General features: G+C 40.1%; 1 protein-coding gene across 1 annotated transcript in view; it reads right to left on the reverse strand.

The window, feature by feature from the left end:
• The window catches only part of arap2 (ArfGAP with RhoGAP domain, ankyrin repeat and PH domain 2), a 181,391-nt gene that overhangs the window by 135,959 nt on the left and 21,863 nt on the right, over window positions 1–23,569 (reverse strand). The window contains exons 8-9 of the mRNA XM_023273857.3: window positions 18,413–18,533; window positions 3,117–3,310 (exon numbers count right to left, since the gene is read on the reverse strand). Coding sequence (XP_023129625.2) covers window positions 3,117–3,310; window positions 18,413–18,533 — 315 coding nt within the window. The remainder of the gene's footprint in view (window positions 1–3,116; window positions 3,311–18,412; window positions 18,534–23,569) is intronic.

A 23,569-nucleotide genomic window follows, 5' to 3' on the forward strand; every position in this document is an offset into this window, starting at 1 on the left:
CAGAAGATTCCACACAAGAACTGCATTACCCAGGATACATTACTCTAGATTTTAAAAGCCTGAACATCAAGTAGCGATGTAGGGACTGAAAAGAAAAGATTTAAAGACATGGGAGCACTGATGATATTTTACAGAATAACTCCAGATTTCAGTCCACAGGAAAAACAATTCACTATTCACTTTTTTGCAACTACTTAAAGTCCCTCTTGGGTCACTGATTAAACCCTTAAAAACTCATCTTTGTGTGTCAAAGTTACACATTTAGAGGTTTTTTTCATGCTTAAAAATTACTTTGATTAAACAATGTGCAGGTATGGTAAAAACACAACCCCCCCCCCCCCAAAAAAAAACTAAAAAAACACTTCAATCAGAGGGGATCTTTAAAATTTCAGCAAATCCTGCCACACAAACGTCCTTGTCACAAAGGTCCAGATCTTTTGGAATATGTATCAGAATATAAAGTTGATTGACAGTTTGGAGCCATAAATGCTTAATTGGTGTCTTCAATTAGTGCACTTTTTAGCAAGCAGCAAAATAGACTAAAATAAAAATCTAAATTTAAAAAAAAAAAAAAAAAAAAAAACACTAAATGGGCACTTCCCAAACCAAACTGTCTGGCTTCCTATAATGTATTCACTCATTAAAAAACAAACAGGTTGCACACTAATTCTTTCAGTGTCTGAGATTCAGTAATAATGAGTGAAAACAAACAAAAAAATTGCTGCAGTTTTTAAAGGGTCACATAAACAGCAGCTCCCAGAGAGTGAGAGAAATTTGGGTAAATATTTTGGTCCTGCCGGTATTTTCAATCTTGACAAACTTGAGTCGGTGCAACTGTCATCTTTGAAAACTTCTTTTACTTTTCTCTGCTTCTCCCTCCCCGTCTTGCAGTTATGTACTAAGTATTTGCATAAAGATGCGACTGGACGAGGCGCTGCGGCTGGAGGAACCTCGCATGCTAATAACGCTCAACCAATAACATTGTGACACCTGTCTGCTTCTGACAGCTCGCACATTCAGTCGGATCCAACTGAGGTTCCACCGAGACAAGTGTGGGTTTCAGCTTGTGTCCACAAAATACCTGAACGCTGACAGATATCAATGATAGCCATACGCGCTTATAGACAGATGGTCAATATCCACCTTAGGAATTTCACCCTGCATTTCTTCGTGTAAGTTTTTTTGCCCTTTCAAATCCATCTTTGAAGCTTCCAAGCTATTCAAAGGTTTTCCAGGCAGTACTGACACTAAAGAAATGTCCCCCAAAGAGGAATTAGCAAAAACAAAAACCAAATCACCTGAACTCCAAGCAGTTTCTGGACGTGCTTTGCTCTTGTGACGTTTTTATTATGGAAACAGCACAAGCATGGCTAGAAGTAGCCAGAACTCAAGCGTGTCATTTGTGCAGTATAACACAGTTATAATGCCATATTTTTTTAAATAAAAAATCAGATTTTTTCATTTTACAAAAACAAAAAATTCTCCCATCTGCTCTGTGTAAGCACTGCCTGCTGTTCAACCCAATTCTGCATAATATTTCCCTGAATTTCTGTCACATGGCTGCTGGTTGCAGCTGAATCAATAAAGGCTCCTTAGTTGTTCTGAGGAATGTCGAATTTTTTGTATTTTACAGAACACGATTAGTGCACACGGTTCATTTTGGGCATTTTTTTCAAACAGACAAGTGGAATGAAGTGATTTTGATAAAATGTCACAATTTTAATCCAAGATTTGGTGAATTGTCTGAGATGCACACATTATCAAGGACATATTGTTCCTGTTTTTTTTTCTGTTTCTAGCTCTGATTATATGCCTTTAAAACCGACGGTTGGGTGTTGGGGGTCAGCTATCGTAATGCACACTGCATATGGTAGCTGGAATCTCTGTCTGGTTGAAAAAAAAAAGAAAAAACTTGTACAGAGTACACTACCATTCAAAAGCTTGGGGTCACCCAGACAATTTCATGTTTTCCATGAAGACTCAAACTTTTATTCATGTGCTAACATAATTGCACAAGGGTTTTCTAATCATCAATTAGCCTTTCAACACCATTAGCTAACACAATGTAGCATTAGAACACAGGAGTGATGGTTGCTGGAAATGTTCCTCTATACCCCATGGAGATATTCCATTAAAAATCAGTTGTTTCCAGCTAGAATAGTCATTTACCACATTAGCAATCTCTAGACTGGATTTCTGATTGATTTAAAGTCATCTTCACTGAATACTTTTCTTTCAAAAATAAGGACATTTCTACGTGACCCCAAACTTTTGAACAGTAGTTTATATTCATCCTACAAAACCCTTTGATGCTGTCACTTGTAACTGATGTTCAAAATCTCAATCAAACACCAATGCTTTAGCTTCGGCTGATACATTTGGTCATCCAGAACGGACTTTGTCCATGACAGGTTTCTTTAAACTTTTTAACCACCTCTGTGGAAAAGCCAAGCAGAATCCTCCTTGAATGGTGTGCATGAATTCACCTGCTATCGTTCTATCTTTTAATTAATGAGATTTTCTGTGTCCAGACTTTAGGGCACCCTGTACATGCAAGACGCATTCCTGCATGCCAGTTTTAACACCTTGATTTCCCCAAAGCCTGATTATTCAATTAATTGCACTTTTGATGCAAAATTGATGTAAAACTTCTACTGAAGCACAACATCAACTCACAAGATAAGGTCCTAGGAAAAAGCACTGGCCCCAGAAAGTTCCAAAATAACCTTACTTGGGAAATTACCACAAAAGGGGGCTGATTCGTTTGGCCATTACAGATAATCGTCCCCACAGTTACTACAATATCCCTCCAACCGGCTATAAATTCACTACTTGCTTATTTTTTCCCCAGAAGTCCTCCAGACAGATCTATGATCAAGCTTCTGGTCAACTCGGCTACAACCAGCCAATCCCACCCGTTGGCATGTCCTCGCATCTCACTACACCCCGAAGCATTTTCAACACATATATATTTACTTTTTCGCATTGCACATTCACGAACATCTCCATTTCTGCCACCCCTGCTTCAAATACGCTTATCATCTCTCTTTTTTTTTTTTTTGAAAACAGGAAGCTGTCATTCTGTAGAGAGGAAATCCCGGCGGTGTTAGAAGTACCTGTTCTGTTTTGCAGAGCCTGACTTTACTCCCCGCCAGGGACACCAGCACTCTGCCTTTGTAACCGCGGAGTTCCAGCAAGCCTCGCTTGTTTGTGGAAGAGGGGTGGGAGAGGCTGTCGGAGCGCTTGTGGGAGCCACAGGCGGGGGGGCGCGTGGCCGTCTGAAGAGCTTCCATCCACTCCTGGCGCTCCCCTGTGGACAAGAGCATGAGTGAGACGGAAACAGAGGAAAAGAGTGGCAGATGGTGCATGTGGATACAAGTGTGAGTGTGTGAAAGAGTGAACACAAGAGGGAAGGGAATCAAGAAAAGCCAGAGAGGGAACTAGACAAAGAGAGATCAGGGCATTTTCAGGTCTTTGAATCAGAGTGCTAATTCATCCTTTTTTGCATCTCTTCAAGTGAGCTACACCGGCTCTTTGGCTGCTAAACCTCCACTGCATACTGAAAATTCCAGTCAAAAAAAAAAAAGTAACTGTAAGACAGGCTGAGCTGCAATTGGAAAAAAAAGGAGCTCAACTCTTGGAAAAAGAAAATCCTACAATGCTGAAACTGTGCCAAGTCTAGTGCTAAAGACCTACAGCACTGCTACTGAGATGCTCATCTAATTAAAATATAAGCTAAAAAAAGAAAGAAAATGGTTTCAAGTGAGAAGCAGCCATGCGTCTGTGAATCCACTAATTTGTCTCAACAACCGAGCAAAGGTGTAAATACATTTCACAGAACAGATCTTTAAAATTTCAAGGAGTACCACTTCTATCATGTCATGTTTTGTAGTTTTAATTGCTTACTAAGCTTCGACCCATTATCGACAGTGGTGACGCCTGTCAAGATTTCTGCTCTCACGCATGAAAAATGATACCAGCATCAAAGTTAGCACTCGAAATCATTATTAACTTTTTAAATCATTGCATCAGACAGACATTAGCAAAAGCTGGGTTTTTATTTGTAGCTGTTGGCCATTTTAACAGCTGTAACAACCGATTAACACCCGGGCAAGTTATCAGATCTTTTGATAGATTTTTTTAAAAATCATTGAAAAAAAAAAAATTTAAAATCTAATACTGGTTTAATAAATACATAAAATGTCTCCAGAGCAGCCTATCAACACTGAAAGATAAATGTGTAAAAAGTTATTTTTTTAATGAGCCCTCTGAACTGCAAGCAGTTTCTATCATTTTTTGCTCCTTTCACATTCTTACTCACTGCAGGCTCATTTTCACTGAAATATAAAGTCGTGTACCTCTATGGAAACAGCACAATCATGTGAGAGGTGAAAAGAACTCAAACCAGTACCAGAGAAAAAATGGTAGCTCTATTAATTTGCCTACATACCATCTGATCAGTGTAAACACAGCCTGCATTTTATTCCGATGCAACAGGCCAGATTAATTCCCTGGCCAAAGTATACCGGGATATACTCTGGCCTGGGCCAGTTTATACCTGGGTACCCTATGACCTAGGCCAGTTTATACCCCAGGGGCTGGAATAACCTAGCCCCGAATATACCTCTGCAGGCCAAAATATACTCGGCCAGAGTATACCCGGAGGTAGAAACTGGCCAACGCCTGACATTTTTGCTTGTAAAGTTGCTGCAAATGGTTTAGTTTTGGTACGGTTTCCCAAGAGACATGTAGAATGAAGGGATTTTGATAGATAAAGCGTTAGCTTAGGTTTGGCTGTATTTACTGTTGAAACCAAAAGTCACACTAGTCATGGTTAGTTTAAGGACTGTAAGAAAGTTGAAAATCCAGCAATGCTTACTGTTTTTATAGTTTCTTGCTCTGATAAAGAGAAATTAGTGCTGACAGCTATAGTATGGCTAGCTATACAAGCTAACATTAGAAAACACTGTTGAGCTACATGACTTTTTGAAGGGATCCTAAATTAGCACTGAACGGCTAAAAAGGCCAAAAAAGATACCACGATCTAAACTTTTTATGTACAAATGTACACAGCAAACAGTCGATTCTCCTGTAACTGCCACATCTGACATGTTAGGCATCTTCAAAAACTATTTGTCCTTGAGCAGGACACAGAATCTCAAACTTACTCTAAATCCCCCTGGATTACTGCACAGCTAAATGGCTCAAACGCAGCACAATGCATCATGTTCCATCCGGGGTGTACATTCAAACGATTTACACTCAAAAAGGCCTCTCAGATATCTTCCTCTGCAACTTTTCAAACCGACATAAAAGAAGACATGATGCAGACGCTGTAAAGCCCATTCCCCTACCGCCCAAGACACTGTGCTATCAAAGCCTGCAAAGTGGAAACACAAGAAATACCAAAGGATTGTAAACACACAACTACACACAGACACACATCACAGGTCCACAGCAGAACTCACTGTGGTAACTCTTCAATACAAGCCAGAAAAAGAAGAAAAAAAACAGATAGAAAAACTGTGCGATCAGTCTGGGCGGACCTGCAAATTTGAGGAAACGCAACAAGGAAAAAAGAAATTATAAAGGCTCAAAGTTTTTTGAAAAGTAAACGCACTTCAAATCAAAATCTGCACAGCTATCAACTCATCAACCGAAAACAAAAAACAGCGCTCTGACAGAATGACAGATACATTTCTGAAATACGCAAAGTGACAAAGCAAAGCTCTCAGAACAACAATGAGCATCCGTGTGGTCACGAAGGGGCATCACACCCCCTTTTTTCAGGAAATGTATTTTTGGATATGCACGAATTTGAGCAAACAACAGGATGGAGGACCTCATGAGTGATCTCCAAACACAGGACTTTGACGTCTCTATTTCTAAGAGGTCCTAATGAATTTTATTCAAACATTCGGCGTACCGAAGACAAGCCTTTACTTGGCGTAATTACTTTTCTCTTTGCTTTTATTATCCATTATTCTGCCTATTATGTGCCAGTTCTTCGCTAAAAGAGGAAAAAATGGTCACACACAAATCATGTCACCAAAATTAATTGAACGATTTGCGGCGTAGGCTAAAGAAGCATGAGAAAATATTTGTAGGAGGTTAACAAATTACACTGCTGAAGCATGCCAATTTAAGAATAAAGAGAATAATTGTTTCTGCGATACTTTATTGATCTCTTTGATGGAAAAACGTGTCTTTTCGCTTTCTTTCTGCAGCTCATGATGAACAGGCCTGCAGCTGGTAGGGACTGTGTTTTTCCTGAAAGCACCTCAGAATGAACAGAAATCCATCAAAGAACACCGTGTGTCAGACTGGTGGAGCTGACGTCTAATCATTCGGATGATGGCTTTAGAAAATTGAATAATAGTTTTTGGATAAAAGCAATTAAAACCTTGAGGAGATTCTTACTGTACATATTAAAATATATTGTACTCTGTGTGTATCACAGGATTACTCAACCTCAGTATGACATTAAAGGTACAATTGGCCATTGCCCCCAGAATAGTGCGAGACAATGTGTTGTTTCATCTCTTCCTGAAAACTGCTATCGTGTGCCGATTTGTCAAACTACAGAACAGTGTTAAAAAGCTTTTGAGTATTTCTACATGACTTTGAAATAAACCACTCATTAGTGTCTCAGCTGTGAGCATAAGAGCAACGACTTCTTTCAAGTCAGAGCCAGCTGAAACTCCAGTTGGTTTGTGTTGTTGTGTGGAACAACTGAAGTCAGATGTTCATTGAGCATTTCAGTAAGATTCAGAAGGATTCAATGATAGTGAACTCAGTCCAGCGAGACTGTGGGAGGTCATAGAAGCAGCGTGGCCAGCCTTGTGACCTGTCCATGGAAGATATCTGACCTACTGAACCCATTCATCCGAATGCCAGATAAGCACCCATACGCACCAATACTGCAATGTAAGTGGTATTACCCACACACACGTCTCATGACAAGAAAGTGAACTGTTGGCTACAAAGAACCCCAAACTGAAAGAACAGTCAAGTTGGAGGTTCAAGCTTGGAAGAGACTTTTCCTGTTTCCTAATTTTATTTGGTACTTTAGAGCTCTATTGTTGTTATTGATTTTTGTTTGTTTTACATGTACAGACTGAATTGTGCACAATTACAGTTGCACTGCTGGAAGACACTAGAATGGTTACTTGTTCAACTTAACCTGGATATCTGTCATCAATCACGCACAAAGCATGCCACTCCTCAAACCTAGCTAGATGTTAGCATCCTGCCAATTGTGCTGGTCCAGACAGCCTGGCTCTTATATATTTTATTTATTTACACAACCATTCAAAAGTTTGGGGTCACCCAGGCAATTTCATGTTTTCCATTAAAATTCACACTTTTATTCATGTGCTAACATAATTGCACAGGGTTTTCTAATCATCAATTAGCCTTTCAACACCATTAGCTAATGTAGCATTAGAACACAGGAGTGATGGTTGCTGGAAATGTTCCTCTGTACCTCTATGGAGATATTCCATTAAAAATCAGCTGTTTCCAGCTAGAATAGTCATTTACCACATTAACAATGTCTACATTGGATTTCTGATTAATTTAATGTTATCGTCATTGAATAAACTGCTTTTCTTTAAAAGATATGGACATTTCTAAGTGACCCCAAACTTTCAAATCACAGTGTATATATAAATATATAAAAGATATAAGGGGCCAGATGTACTCTTCCAAGCACTGCTATATCATATATTTGTTTGTTTCATTTTGTTATTCTTGATTAAAAAAAAAAAAAACTGTTTATAATTTACACACACACACACCTACATACATTTTCTCACTAAAGAACGTGAAGAGCAAATGTTAAAGTGATATCCACCTCCGGCCCACTGGATTGCAGATGTTTTCTGCCTGACACATTAGTTAACACAAAATTATAAAAAGAAAACTCCTTTGCTGAAATTTATGTTTTTGAAGGAGAATCTTCCTGAACTCATATTGTATTTTGTCCTTTAGCTTGAAGTCGTGACTGACTTTAGGTGGTTGAAATGAGGCATCTCGTGTTATTTATAATTTTTAAAAAGCGCTGATTGGGTGTTCCAAGTTCAAAACTATGCTATGTATTTTGTAGTAACCAAGTCATGGGAAAACGCCAATTTCGTCAAAACTTTCCACTGGTAGTATATATAAATAAAACATGCTCACTCAGCACGTGAATATTGGACCTATCACATCGAGTATACCTGCATTCACATCAGTTGGCCAGTCATACAAGGAAAATGTCAAAGGTTGTTTTCCCTGTAATATCAGGTCCGATTAGGTTTTCAGGAAAAAAAAACTTCCACATTTATACAAATTCAAGGTTTATCAGCTGATCATGAACAACAAACATAAAGGTCAGGTCATAGTCTGAGGAAAAACATCCCTCAGACTCTTCATAACCATTTTTTTGCAGCCGTCCTATTTTAAGACAAGCTCTACTTTCATTTCCTTCCTCTCCGGCTTGACAGACTCAACTGTGAGCTTGAGTTGCGTTACCCTCAGAGTGACCTGCTCATGTGTCCTCAACACACCCTCTCCCTGTAGATTGACAGAAGATGGGAGGGGGGGCTTCTCAATGAACTGTCAATCATTTTTTGGTCACTGTCAACCTGTCGTTGTCGTAAATTGACCTTAATTACCTTCTTGACTGTGACCTTGTGGCCCTCCTGCAGCTTTTGAGGACATGCCTCTCCCTTGACCTTGCACGCAAACCTATCCGCCATCATCTCGACTTCTGAAGAAAAGTTACTAATCTCTGGGCTTCCTTCTCTTAGATATTCTACCCCCTGAGTTCCCAAATACTGTATCTACTGCCTGGCCCCGAACTCAGCTCTGGTCTGTCTACCCCCCAGATTCTTATGAAATCACAAAGAGCTGGTATCAATTATGAATGACCTACTCAATTATTGACTGCTCTTTACATCACTAGGCTTTACTGTTCCGTTCCCACCCTGCTTTCTGAGTTCCATTACCTGTCCTGCGCTCACTTATTTGCCTGTTCATTTATTCAGGGCCTCGTTCCTCTCTCCCTCCGCTCTTTTTCTTCGCCCAAGCTGTCAATCCGAGCACAGGAGGGAGGGATGGAGGCGAGGAAAAAAGGCAGGAGGATTGAGAGAAACAAGACAGTGGCACACCCATACGCGCTGCATGTAAGCATGCATGCATCCGACTTGTGTGCCTGAAAGCATTTTTGCATATGTTGGATTGTATGTTTGTGCACTGTCTCACACATGAACCTCCAGGATACTTGCCAAATATATTTACACTCAGTGTGCAAACATGCCCTCAACTCTACATGCGTATAAAAAGAACGCACACTACTCTTGGCCACTAAATCCAAACAGCCATCTAGAATCATTGCTTGTTAAGGGATATATGCATGGCCGTCTATGTGAAAGACTATTGCCGCACTTTACATGGAGAGAGAGGAGGAGAGAGGCAGATAATTCTCATTGAAAGTGGATGAGATGAGAGCCAGGTCCACTTGCTCAACAGAGATCTTAGAAGCCGCCTACACAGTCTCCATCAACTGGAATAAAAAAAAAAGACAAGGGGAAAAAAACACACACAAAGCAGAAGGATTCTGGCCGTTTTCTTTGTTTTCTCTCATTTCAATCATCTCAACCCAAACACACGAACACAGACTGAAACATTTACAGAGCTATCCACTGGTTTTTAGCTACATGTTTGCCACAGATTACTATACTGTTGGCATGAACAATTTAATGAGTTCATTTTTGCTTTCCACAGATATACTGGTAACAAGAAAATCAAACAGATACAGATTTATAATACATCTTCAGGATAATTGAGACTCACTGACAAATTACAGTCTGTTATACAGAGAAGACTCTAATGTGTTTGACCTGTTGCATATTTTGTACGTACAAGTTGCAATCAAAAAGTTCTAGGACTGTTTTTTGCAACACGTTTCAGCAGTAAGGTTCCCATTTCTGACTCAAGGACCTCATAGTAGAGAAGAAAAGAAAACATCACAGTCTTCATAGTCTGCAACTGCGATGAGGCGGATTGTATGATGGGGACTATCACTGGTGATGAGAGGTGGGTTTGTGGCTACCATCAAGAGTAGATACAGCAAATTTCACAGTGGAAGAGCTAATAGTTTCTGAAACTAGACAAGATATTTCAAGTCAGGAGTGCACCAGGATAAAGGAATTAGTTGCCCTGGATCAGACTGCCAAGACAGAACTGCACTGTAATATCCTAAGGTGTTGGAGGAGGAACGTTTGGTGCAAACAATCTAAACTGTGGCCCAAGGGCATGTTGGCATAGCGCAAAGACTAACCATGGCTTTTGTTGGCCACGAAAACACAATCATCACTTCCCGCCTGCATTGCTTGCCAGATTTGGCTTCTTTTGACTTCTTACTCTACAGCAAAATGAAAGTTTGGACACCATTTCAGAGATTCATCACCACTTCAGAGGTGGTGCCGTGCATCTTTAAATAATGGGACTTCCAGGGAGTGTTCCAAGCATTATAGAAGCACTTGGAGGAGTGTAGAGCTGCACAAGGAGATAACTGTGATGGACATGGCACCCCAAGGTAAGTTAGAAATTGTATAGATTTTTATAGGCACAGTCTCAGAATGTTAGAATCGCACATTCTATATGCTGGGCTATGTTAAATTGCTAAATGTTTGCATATAATAGCCAAGAGGCTCATGTTAAAACAAATGGGAGGACATTAAAATATAGAACTGCATTAAGATAATATTTATTATATGGCATGGCTGCATAATTCCATTTTTTAACAATGAAAAACATCAAACATTGTGATTTGTCCCTATAAGAAACAACTTTCAAAGTTGTCAAAGATACTAATGAACTAATAAAGGTGAATTCTAATCCAGTCTATGTCAGCTCTACAGTGTTTTAGCATCTTTCAATTCCTCTTTTGAAACGAGAAAGAATATTAGACTTGGATTAATCAGGTGAACACAAATGTGACTTGGTGTTTGCTGGGTGCAAATGTTTGCTAATACAGCTAGCTGTTTGGTAAAGTATTTTTGTGTCAATGTCTGTGTTGTGGAGTTCTCCTTTACTTTATGACACTATATAGTGTGTTTCATTATATCATAGGGTTTACCACTCTCGTAGCATCATTTTAGCTCAAAGCAGGTAGCTGTTTTTAGCAAACGTTCTCGAAAGCCTGCTAGCCAACTAAAGAATATCAGCTAAAGAGTCAAACATTTCCCACAGCAGTTGGCAGAAACCAAAAACAGAGCTAAAATAGAGACAAACTTCAACCTACATTCACCAAGTGTAGGGTTCACAAGGTTTACACAAAAAGGGGACAACTAAAACCAACCACTGGGTAATGAAATATGAAATAATATGAGGTAAATATGTATTGTGACATACACAACTTCAGTCTGACTGCAAGGTCACCTTAGTTAAGAATTCTGTCATCATTTTGTCTCTGGCCTGCTTACGACCTTTTTACGGCTCAACTTTACTCATTCCTTACATCTCTCCAACCCTCTTTCCTGTCATCTCAAACAAATCTGACATGTTCGAAGGAGGCCTGTGGAAATGCAATCGCCGAAGCATCAGAATACAAATCATCAACTTTTTTTTTTTTAAACACGAGAAATTCCATTCCGTCTTGTAGCACGTTTGTCTGCAGCCCTTCCACACCTTTCCAACACTCTGTCCTGCCCATTTTCCATCACTCTCCGCATTGTCTCTTCCTGCCAAACTCTCCTTTCCTCTCGCTTTCTTCTCCCCCCGTTGCTGCCACTACTCTCCGCATCACTCCCTCCCTCTTTTCATCTCTTCCCTGCCTGCCTTCCTTCCTTCCTCCTTCCATCTTTCCTCTCTCAAGCTGACAGTACCTGAGGGAAGAGGCCACCTGCGGACCAAGTGGGGAATCAGCCGACAGCTGTGTGCACACTCTCTCCGGTGGCCTTCAATTATTCACTCACTTCTCCCTCCTCCTTTTTCCCCTCTCTCCATCTTCACTCTGCCCTTTTCATCTCTCCCTGCCGTCTCCTGCCTTTACCCCCTCTGTCGCTTTTTCACATTGAGACTGCGTGCCTGTCTGTCTATCCACTCCCGTTATTCCCTCGCTTAATCCCTTCCTTACCTTGTTGCTCCCATCCCCTCCCCTCCCACCCGTCTGGGATGCCGCCTCTGACCATCACTCCATCATTTTCTCCCCCCTCTCACCTGTACTGCATCAGCCCAGCAGCTCCTTAACTCCACTTCACTAACTTACTCCTTCCCTTTCCCTCTGTCTCCTCATGTCTCCCTCTTTCTCATGTGTTTCCCCAAAGATTGATGACTCTCCGCTACAAGGCGAGTGGGCCTGTTTAAAGATGCATGAGGTGATGAGGCTGAGTTTTCTCCTCCTTCTCTCTCTCTTCTTTTCTTTTCTCTTTCCCTGTCCATTTTTCCTCCCGGTCCCTTTTCCTGATGGCCACCTTTCGCGAGGAGCTTCAGCAGCCACCTCCAAATCCGACATCCCCAGACCACCCCCCTTTTCTCTGCTCTTGTCAGGATGGCTGAGTGCGACGTATGACGATCAGCCAGCAGACAGTGTGATAAATGACGCTGCCGAGGACCCGCAACTCATAAACGGACCAAAAAAAGCTGGCAGTCATCAATATGATGACGCACTGAATCGACTGGGAGAGGAGGGGGGATTGCTGGTGAGAAAAAGTTTGAAGGCTATATTGCTTTTTATACGAAGCAGAGGTAGTGCAAAAGTCCCGGTTGTAGTTCGCCGTCTATAAAACGTTTTCATATGCACAGTGTTGCCTGATTTATGGTTGACTTCTCATGAATAACATTCCTTAGTTTCTAAAAGTATCGAGTGTAATTACTAATGCACTTCCTTGTATACATTATTCTCAAAGTCCTCTTCTTCAACAGAATGGGACAGGTGTGACAAGCCAGACCCAACTTTAAACAGTTAACCTACAATGAATAAAGTCGTAACGCCAGGCAGTGTAATATATATAGGCCTGCTGCTCTTTGGCATTATAGGAAGAACACTTCATTCATATGAAAGAAAGAGTCAAGACAGTTCTTAATAAGTAGCAAAAAAATCAATCAAGCAGCTGATCCAGAACGCTGCTGCCAGAGTCCTAACTAACACCAGGAAACTGGACCATATTACTCCAATCCTCAAATCACTACATTGGTTTCCTGTTAGTCAAAGGATAGAATTCAAAATCTTACTCCTGGTCCACAAAGCACTGAAAGATCTTGGACCAAAATACATCCTGGACTTATTAGCTCCATATGAAGCATCCAGAGCCCTCAGGTCATCAGGGACAGGCTTACTGTGTGTTCCCAGAACCAGAACCAATAACAGCGAAGCAATTCCGCTATTATGCTCCTCACCTGTGGAACAAACTTCCTGAATATCTGAGGTCTGCTCAAACTGTCGGCTCTTTTAAATCAGGCCTGAAAACCATATTGTTTACTGTAGCTTTCTATTAGATGCTCCGTCTGTTGTCTTAATTTTCAATGCACTTCTATGTTTTATTTCTATGATTTTAATGTCTTAATGTCTACTTTTAAATCATCTTTACAATTAATTTTAAATTTCTGTGTTGCATTTCTTTGTCACTGTAAAGCACCTTGAATTGCCTTGTGTATGAATTGTGCTACACAAATAAACTTGCCTTGCCTTTCAACTAACAAGCAAACTCTTTGACACTAAAGGGGCAGCCTTGGTGTTTGTGGCCACCAAGCAAACAAATATTCTCCATTTGTCTTCTACTTTTGCATCTACCCTCTCCAGAGAAAGATGTTTGACTTTTTAAGCTGCTAAATGCTCCACGGCATTCACCAGCCATTCCCTACCTTTCCCTGTCTGCTCTTCACACAGTGAGTTTATTATCACTTTGTCGAAAACAGCTGCCTGCATCCAGTGATAATTCATACAATGAACTGTTACCCTACAAATATTGATTAGCGCAGAGTATTGAGACTTCACAAAACACCCTTTTCTCCTCAAAAATGTACTCAAGTACAGGGATTCAAGTGCCATCAAAAGGTTTAGTCTTCAGAGAATCCTCTCAGCTTCACTAATTTTGTAAAGAAATAACCTTCTTCAATGATTAAACACCTCCCAAAGGCTTTGTATGCATTCTGGTGGGAGCACAATTCAGAGAAAACAGATCAGTCCACAAGTGTCAGATTTGTTTCACTTCTCTGCTGTCATGTATTTTTTCAGACTTGATGCCACTTTTTAAATTTCAGCATAGAGTTGATATGTATAGACTGTTGCATATTCTGATATATATCTCAATGCTGCTTTGCTACTTTTATATGCTAGAGCACTCCTTTATATTAATCATTAGTCATGAAGGACTTATATATAAGTGGCCATTAGGTAATAACTGTATAAAGTATAAGAGCAGCTAGGGCATTTGACCATCAAAACATTAGATTTCTATAGCTGGAACTTGTTTTTCAGGTCACAAGTTTGCTTCCATAACCATCAGATCCAACAGCTTACAGGACACTGACAGATGAAGAGCAACATTTTAACCCTCTGAACCCAAAACCCGACTAGGCTGAAAAAAAAAAAATAAATCGCCAAAATTACACCATTTATCAGATCAAGAGACGGTAAAAACAGAAAGAATCATTGGATTTCCAACTTTGAATTCACCACCTGTTCAATCAGAAAGCATAACCAAATTTAAGCTTAAAACTGTGGTATTTCATCTAAATCATTACATTCCACATGTTTCATTTAAAAATTCTCCAAGAAAAACCAATTTGCGGTAACAGGACTCTGTACAATACAAACAATCCTGTGCATCTCCGCAAAACCACAAAGCCATTAGTGGTTCAGCTGGAACCAATAGTCACATAACAAAGTGATTTTTTGGTAGGACTCGACTGTACCAGACTGTACTGGCTTATTTACATAGCAAGAATAGAAGGCAAGTTCAGAGAAAAATATAAAATATAAATTGTAAAATACCCGTAACACCTGGGGGCAATTGGACAAATGCCTTACATGCCGATTCCAAGGTTTTCCTTTTTTTTTTTAAAAAATAAATATTAAAGATATACACGACCGTTCAATGTTTGTGGTCATTTACAAATGTCCTTATTTTTGAAAGAAAAGCAGTTTTTTCAATGAAGAGAATATCAAATTAATCAGAAAAACAGTGTAGACATTGTTAATGTGGTAAATACCTGAAAACAGCTGATTTTTAATGGAATATCTCCATAGGGGTACAGAGGAACATTTCCAGCAACCATCACTCCTGTGTTCTAATGCTACATTGTGTTAGCTAATGGTGCTGAAAGGCTAATTGATGATTAGAAAATACTTGTACAATTATGTTAGCACATGAATTAAAGTGTGAGTTTTCATGGAAAACATGAAATTGTCTGGGTGACTCCAAACGTTTGAACAGTGGTGTACAACTGTCTTTTTATGATTTATAGCATTGTAACTTAGTCACACTGCACAAAAGATGCTTTTCTTTGCTGTCAAGCGAGTGCAGGACTTTATATCACAGTGAAAATGAGCATGCAGAGAATAAAGATGGTTTAGTAAAGCCTGATGTATTGATTTAGCTTATGGCTAATACAGCTACTTCTAACCATGCGTTAAATGACCAGTTGAACTTATCAAGAACAATAAAATGACGCTCAATACCAATGTTGAGCAAGTCAAATATTGACGTTTCTATTCTTTGCTCAACAGATGTCAATGTGTCAATAACATGTACCAAGGTCTCAGTCGATTAAGATCTTTCAGCTCCATCTGTTCTTCCACATTCACACAGAATGAGTCGAAGGTTTTCAGTGCCGTCGTCATGCAAACCTCAATTTCTCCATTCTCACGTATTCAAATGAACGAAAGGGCGGCCAGTATCTGACCCCAGAAAAAGACCCTCGATTAATGAATGAGCTGTTTGACCTGAGCTGCCTAACAGACTGCCATGAAGCAGGCAGAAGGTGAGGAGCGGAAAGTGTCTCTTTCCCATATCATTAAGGCCGACACAGACAAAGATTCCACTGAAAGGTGATAAGGAGGGACAACTCTTCTTCTGTTTTGGCTGACACAAGGATGAAGCGAGGAAGGGGGATTGAGACTATTAAAGGACAGTTCATGGAAGAGATTTTTTTCTTTTTTACATATTCTCTCCCAGTGGTCATTATTACTAACAGAATCTCCTTGAGCTCCACATACCCACCCATTCGCACAACGTAATATATGCAATATTTATTCATTCCGACAAAATAACTTCAAGGAATAACCTTTTGTGAAATATGCTTGTTTACTTATTTTCCAAAAGTAAAATAAGACTATAAATATAAAGAACTTGATTCATTTTCTGAGGGGTGTTTCTAGTCTGGTTCACCAAGTAAGTATGGAACTTCTTCTGAAAAGTGTATTTTTTAACTTCAAACAAAGCCAGGCTGGCTGGTCCCATATGGTGAAAATCCATTTTTAGTTTGCTTAATATGTCTTACAAACTTAAAGGTGTAAATAAAAAAGCTGTGAAACTATAAAGACACTTCTACAGCCCTTCATCCAAACAACTAGATCCACCTTTGCAAGCTAATAAGAATTTCATTCAGTTTCTATGTAGAAACTGAGTGAACCAATTGTCATTGAGTGGAAAAATACACATAATTCTACCCTTGCTGCCATCTGGTTGCAAAGTGGGGCATTCAGAATGAGAATCTACCTTGCAGTCTGCCAGGTTCTAGAGCTGCTTGTGCTAATTCTAAAATATCCATGAACAAAGCACAGCAACTGTTCTGCTGTTGGTGGTAAGAGAAAATACAAGAGTCTTCCTGCACTCCCAGCATCTGAGCAACTGAAGATCCAGTGGATTATTCATGTTTTTGATGGCAATGTGCCCACAAAAGTAGGAAAATCCTTAGTGCTATCAAACGGGGCTAACAGTGCCATTAGGTTTGATCAAATGGCCACAGGTCCAGGCTGTGTGAACGTTATAATGCTGAGAACCATTCAGAGATTTTGGAAACTTTAAGACCAATTTGAAACCAATAAACAAGAATTTGGTGTGTTAATGTGTTTTCACCTTTTGTGCATCAGTAATACCTAAATTCTCCTGGTGTTTACATCTGTTTGCTTCTCTCCTGCTCCCAGTGCTCACATACTACATGAAGTGCTACAAGACAAGACACAGCCCATTAAGACTACATATAACCGGTACACATTACAGAGCTATTTGTAAGCTGCAGCCCTGTATCGTTAAACTATCGTCTGAAGAACTCACCATACACAAAAATAAAAGCCAATGGCTGCGACTTGAATCTCAGCAATATTTCCATGTAAATCAATCACTAAAAGAGAACGTTGGAAGCAACTGAAAATCCTCGCTTCACGAAGTCAATCACATCTATGTTAGCTGCGGTGTGTTCAACAGTGTTGGATTCACACTGTCAATCGCAGAGAGAGTCTTCTTCCTGAGGTGGGTGTGGCCAGTAGCTGCAACAACTGCATTTAAAGGTTCATACAGTCATTGTATAAAAAAAAATAGTAAAATAGAAACATCTTTGCAGCATTTTGAGTTGAAAAATTGGAAGACACTCTGTGTTCATGCAACACTTTCATTATTTGCTGAAATAGGCACAAAATGATCTTGAAACAGATTTTTCCTCCTAATTTGAGTTTAACTTGCACCGAACCAAGCTTCTTAACTCACAATATACAAGAGAGATTGTACTAATTAAACATATAACTTAACACATACTAGTAAGAACATACATCGTGTTAATTGCTGAGCTTTTGAAATGCTGGTGCCCAAATTTGTTACCTTTCAGGAGGTCCGATTTGATCTTTCACTCTTTTTTCCAGCCTTTGTGCTAAGCCATCCTGACCAGCTGCTGGCTTTAACCGCTGTGCTAAACGTTTCACACATAAGGCTTTCTGGTTTCCTCCCACCTTCAGTCTTTATGCTACACTTGGCTAAACACCACACTTCTGTGCTTAACGGATATCGATCTTTTCATATGCGCTTTGAAAATAAAATAAATGTATTTTCTCAAAATACAAAACCATTTCTTTACAAAGGGAGTCATGTAACACATCCAATAAAAGGCAGACAAATACACTGAACGTGAAGGAAAAGAGGAGATAAAATAAAAAAAAAACAAAAGACAGAGGTGAGATAGAAGATTGCCACAGAGGCATTTAGACAGTGAGGTATGAAAGAGAGAGACAAACGGAAAGGGAGGGAGGAGAGGGAAAGGACAGAGAGAGGCGGAGAAACAGGGGAGAGTGAGAGAGAAAAACAAGGCTAGACAGGGAATCAGACAGTCAGAGTGACAGAGGCAGACTGACAAGCAGAAAGAACAGAATGTGTAGCTGATAGATGACTGCAAGATGCAGAACAAAGAGAAAAGAATGCACTTGTTGTACCTTCTCTTTCAGCCCGAAATATGAAGGTCCGGAGGGACGTGACGACCTCAAACTTGTTGTCACCCAGTCCTCGCACCTGTCTGATAGCACTGGCCAGGATCATTCCTTTGGAGTACATCTCCTAAACAGAGACACATAAACAGAAAGATAAGGAATGCTGCCAAAACACACACTGAACAGGTAAATAAACACAAGCAGACACACACATAGTGTCATGCATGCTAATAATGTTATTGAATTGTCGCTTATTCCTATTATCTGCATCTGTAGCCCCACAATTACCGTTTTCCAGCACATTGTTTGCATCAATAGATGTGTAATTCAGAGTTGTATTACCGTCGGCAAGGATTGCATTCAATTTGAAAGAGCGCTGACAGACATCCTCATCAAACTAGAGCCATATCCCATCAATACAGCATCAAACTTATTTGCAGAAATAGCGACCCTGTTCCCTTTCAAGCAGTAACTTTGATAAATGGCACAGTGCTCTTGGACAAGAAGCATTTGAATCAAAACGCTACCGCAGGAATACAAACGGGAAACTCGGACCATTACAGGCTTTAAAATGAGCTGTATGCCGTTCAGTAAGCCAAGTCGAATTTGCGTCAAGGTGATCTTTGACCTGAAATTCGAAACGTACAATGTAGGAAATGTAGGCGCGAGAAACAGCCCCCAAAGTAAACTGCATGACATCAAATGCACACAGAGCTGTCATATGGGTGTTAAGAGGCATCAGAAAACAGAAAACAAACTTCTCAAATATTAAAAAGAGACATGCATGACGGTGGGAATTTGTGAAAAGCCCAGGAAATACTTGGGTGAAGTGGGATTTGGTTGTGTGTATTGTTTCATTATCCCCATGTTTTTCCCCAGCAGCTCGAACGGAGGCATCCAAATAAGGAGGATTTTGCACAGGAGGCTTCATGACCCTCTTTACAGACTCCCCTGACAATGGCAATTAAAGTACTGGGTCATTGTCAGTGTGAAAGAGACCGAAGAGGCCGAAAAATAAGAAATCAACCCTTAATACTGTCACTCCCGAAGAAGCAAGGACAGAATGGTACCGCTATCGAATCAGTATTCAAAACCTGACGTGTCAAGTATAACGCAGAAGTGCCCTTAAAGTAGTTGGAAAAATCCAAGAACATCTCAGATTGTAATGTTCTTGCAAGAGAGCGAACTGGGGGACAGTGTATTACGCTTCTGCGGCAGCGTGAAAATCACTGGGTTATAAAAAAGGAGGGAAAAAAGGGGTCATAGCAGACATTGCATTATTCATGTTGATAATGTCATTATCATTGCAAAGTATAAAAAAAAAAACAGACGTGACTCTTTTTTTCTCTCTCTCTCTGTCACTCTTCAAGAGGATTGACCTGAATTTTGATTCTGTGCAGCCCTGTGCAAAATGTAATGTAAAATGTGATGTTTGCTGTGCAGACTACTGCATGTTTGTTCTCCAGTCACATCCCGCGAAGACAAAGAGTGCAAAGTAAGCGAAGGAAGGATGAATGGGGGGTTGGAGAAAAAGGAAGTGAACTTCTGACTGCTTCTCACCATTCTTAATTAAGCCAGTGACCTTGCCATCCACAAAAAGCCGATTTCTAGAGACCATACAGCCAAAAATATACCAGTCAGTTAGGGAGGGAGGGATGGATGGATGGATAGAGGGAGTGTGAAATGTTTAAAAAAAAAAAGAAATTAGGTTTGTGCGAAAGGCCAAGGAGATAAGTGAATGTATGGGGAAAAAAAGATAAGAGAGGGACAGGAAAATCCACGATCAAAAAGAGATGCAGGACAAAAAAAAGAGGCGTGTGGTGGGGGAAGAGACATCATGTAGGAATGAAGATACCTAAGAGGGTCAGGAAGGGGTCAGTCTCATACTAAAAGCAGGATGTTAACAATGGCGAGAAGTGGCTCAACCTAATTACCGACAGGCAGCCTTGTGCGTTCCTCTCCCCGGGAGTTTCACACCAATATTTCCCTCTTACTCTCTCTAAATTTAGACAGAAGTTAAAGGAAGGTGAGGAAAGGAGAAGCTAAGCGTGTGTGCTTGCGTGCTGATAATTATACCCCAGTATGGGTTAACGGTAATTAATTGTTTTAATTCTAGTTTTGGGGTCATGGAGGAGAGAGTTGTTTAATTGCGAGCTGTGCCTCTGTAAATACTCTGACAGCGGAGTCAGCAGAGACGTGATGGAAAGAAGCGGTCAGTGTTGAGATGCAGACACACACGTAATGTTTATGGACTAATCTCAAGAGGACGGGCTGCCAAGGAAGCAATGAGGCCTAACTATCTCTCTCTCTCCAACAACAGACACACCTGACTCGCCTCCCTCTGCCAAAGATCTCCTCCAGACTCATTTCCCCTCACTCTGACCTCCTCCCACTCGCTCCCACATCCACTCATTTGAGCCTCTACCTCTCCCTTTTAACCCACCCAACCAACATTTGTCTGCCTATGTCATTTCGCAGGGCGGTGTCCCTTCTCTTCCGTGTGTTTGGGACTGCCTATCCTGCATGGATAACTACGTCTCCTTTCTTTTCAAAAACAACCTGGTAAACTTCAGGAAACAATTAAAGCAGAGCAATGGAGCTAAAGCCTGCAATAATGGAGGCACCATGTGGAGAAAACAGGGAGGAGGGTAAAAAGGAAAAAAAAAAAAAAAAAGGGTGGAGGAGTTTTACCACCAGCATGGAGTTGAGGCTCTGGAATGTGAAAAGCGTCGGATTTTCAAATGGAGGTATGAGGACACCAACTGGTTGTTGAAGGAAACTGCACCTGGAAGGAAAAATGCTTCTGGGAGACAATGCATCCTCGGTCAGCGTTTCACCAGGAGATGCCTGAAGAATATTAAAGACGATGCTTCCAGGCAGCCACAACTCTTCATAAAACTAGTTATGTGCAAGTCTTTCAAGTTGTACTCCAAACCTGTGTCAATGCGTGTTTGCATTACACGTCTATAATCAAATCATTTATCTCCAATTAATAGCAAATGAATGTGATCATGCAAGACCTGTCTATCACAGTCTAATTCGTTTATCATTGTTGAAAGATCAGACAAGGTCAAAACTTTACACTTAAAAGTCTTCAGGCAGTCAAATTTCACAGCAGTCGAAACCAAGTCAAGTCTGAGCCAAGTACAAGGCCTCATTTTTGGACTGAGGCCTGGCTCCACTTCAAGTGTTAGGTTAAAGGTTATGTGTAGACTCCCAAAGGTTGTAATCAAGTTTTTTACCTTGTTAACATGCCCATATGGTGTTTTTTTCACATATCACCAGAGTAATACACAGTCAAGTATGGCAATCCACTGTCAAAAACCCAAAGACAGACGTCAGGGGTTTCATATGTAACCAAATGTAGAAACCAATCACGTCAGCTCACAAACCGGGGCTTTCCATATCGTGATTTTTTCCCAGAATCAGTTTCTGGTTGCAACATGTATGGCTGACTCGCACCAGAAACACAACTTGTCATTGTCTAATCAGAGTAGTTTGACAGGTGAGCTGGTGTGCTTGAGCTGCAGCTGGAAGCGCTGGTGTGTTCACATCTGAGCCTGTTTAAGGTTTAAAGTGAACTCAGGAAACATAAGCTTTTTGCAAGTGTTTTCAAGAATAAAACTTCAAAATATGTCATTTTGATATAAAGAAATTGATATATGGGGGTTTAATCGACTTAGAAGACTTTAAAGCTGCAGTTGATATTTTCTTTTTCTTTTGGCCTTTTGGAGACATCAAAACAGGATGTAAGTACAAACTGCAAAAAAAAGACATTATTATCTTAATACTAACAAACAGCACTGTGTCTTTGTCTGGGGAATTTAAGTCAAACATTTACTTTAATCAAACAACCATTAATCAATCATCTCTAGTTGCGGACAAAAAAAAAGACATTTGTCATCTTGGTATTTTGTTTCATGCATTCAGTACTTTGGTTTATGATCAAATAGCCGCAAAACTAACTTCCCCATCAGTCTCAGCTATACCTAAATGTCACCATGCTAACATGCTAATCTATTAAAATGAACATGGGAAAATAAGCATTTTGCAAGTGTTTTCAGGAATAAAACTTCTAAATCTGCAACTTTGATACAAAGAAATTGATATTTGGTGGTTTAATCTGGGACTTTAAAGCTGCAGTCATTGATCTATTATTTATTTTTGGCCTTTTGGGGACATCAAAACAGGGTGTAAGCACAAACCGCAAAAAAAAAAAAAAGACTGATTATTATCTTAATACTAACAAGAAAAGCACTAATGGTGGCAGTACCCCGCCAAGGCTGCTCAGTCGTTGTATGATTTCCAAAATAGGGTTCACTTGCTGTCATAGTTACAGTGTCGCCGTGACGCTATCTCACAATGATACAGAAATATTTAACAAATTCGTAGATCCAGACTATAAGCCACATCACTGCCAAAATCTAATCAGGTGGTCCTTGTGTCGTTTCTGACCTTCCCTGAAAATTTCATCCAAATCCGTTAGTCCGTTTTTGAGTAATATTGTGCACAGTCAGACAAACAGACGGAGAAACGTACGACAATCATCCCATAACTCCACCGTGTTCCGTGGCGGGGTAATAAACAGCAGTGTGTCGTTTAATAATTACTTTATCTTCATTTCTGGTGTCATAAGAAAAAACATGAAGTTCTAGTTAGCAGCATCAACTAGTTCCTTCTGGCATGTGGTGCTGCACAGGTTGTGTATGGTCAGTTTTGGGATTTAGCTACCAGCTGAAACAAAAGCAAAACTGGCAAGAGAAGTGAATGGAAACAGTTATTTTACGAGTTAGGAGATGTTTCTCAGCACCACTACAAGTGAGCCTATTTAAATTAAACATAGTGATCTGATCTGAACACTGTTAAAATAAAAAATACTGATAAGCATGAGGGGTAGCTTTAAATTAAATTATGGTGAGTGTGTTGCATGAATATGGAAATAAACGCCTGGGAATGTATGAAGAGATGAAAAGATAGAAACTCCAATAAAGATGCTGCACTCTTGAGCAGTATTCAAAATGAAATCAAGCATAAATATATGAAAATGGCGTGTTACAGTAAGTATCATCAGGCATTTTTGAAAAGATACCGGACATAGTCAGCAGAGGAGATTTCATTCTTGGCAAGAGAGCTTTCCAGTGTCAGACAGACAGATACACAACC

The sequence above is a fragment of the Amphiprion ocellaris genome, chromosome 23, assembly GCF_022539595.1.
Source record: "Amphiprion ocellaris isolate individual 3 ecotype Okinawa chromosome 23, ASM2253959v1, whole genome shotgun sequence".
NCBI classification, from domain to species: domain Eukaryota; kingdom Metazoa; phylum Chordata; class Actinopteri; family Pomacentridae; genus Amphiprion; species Amphiprion ocellaris.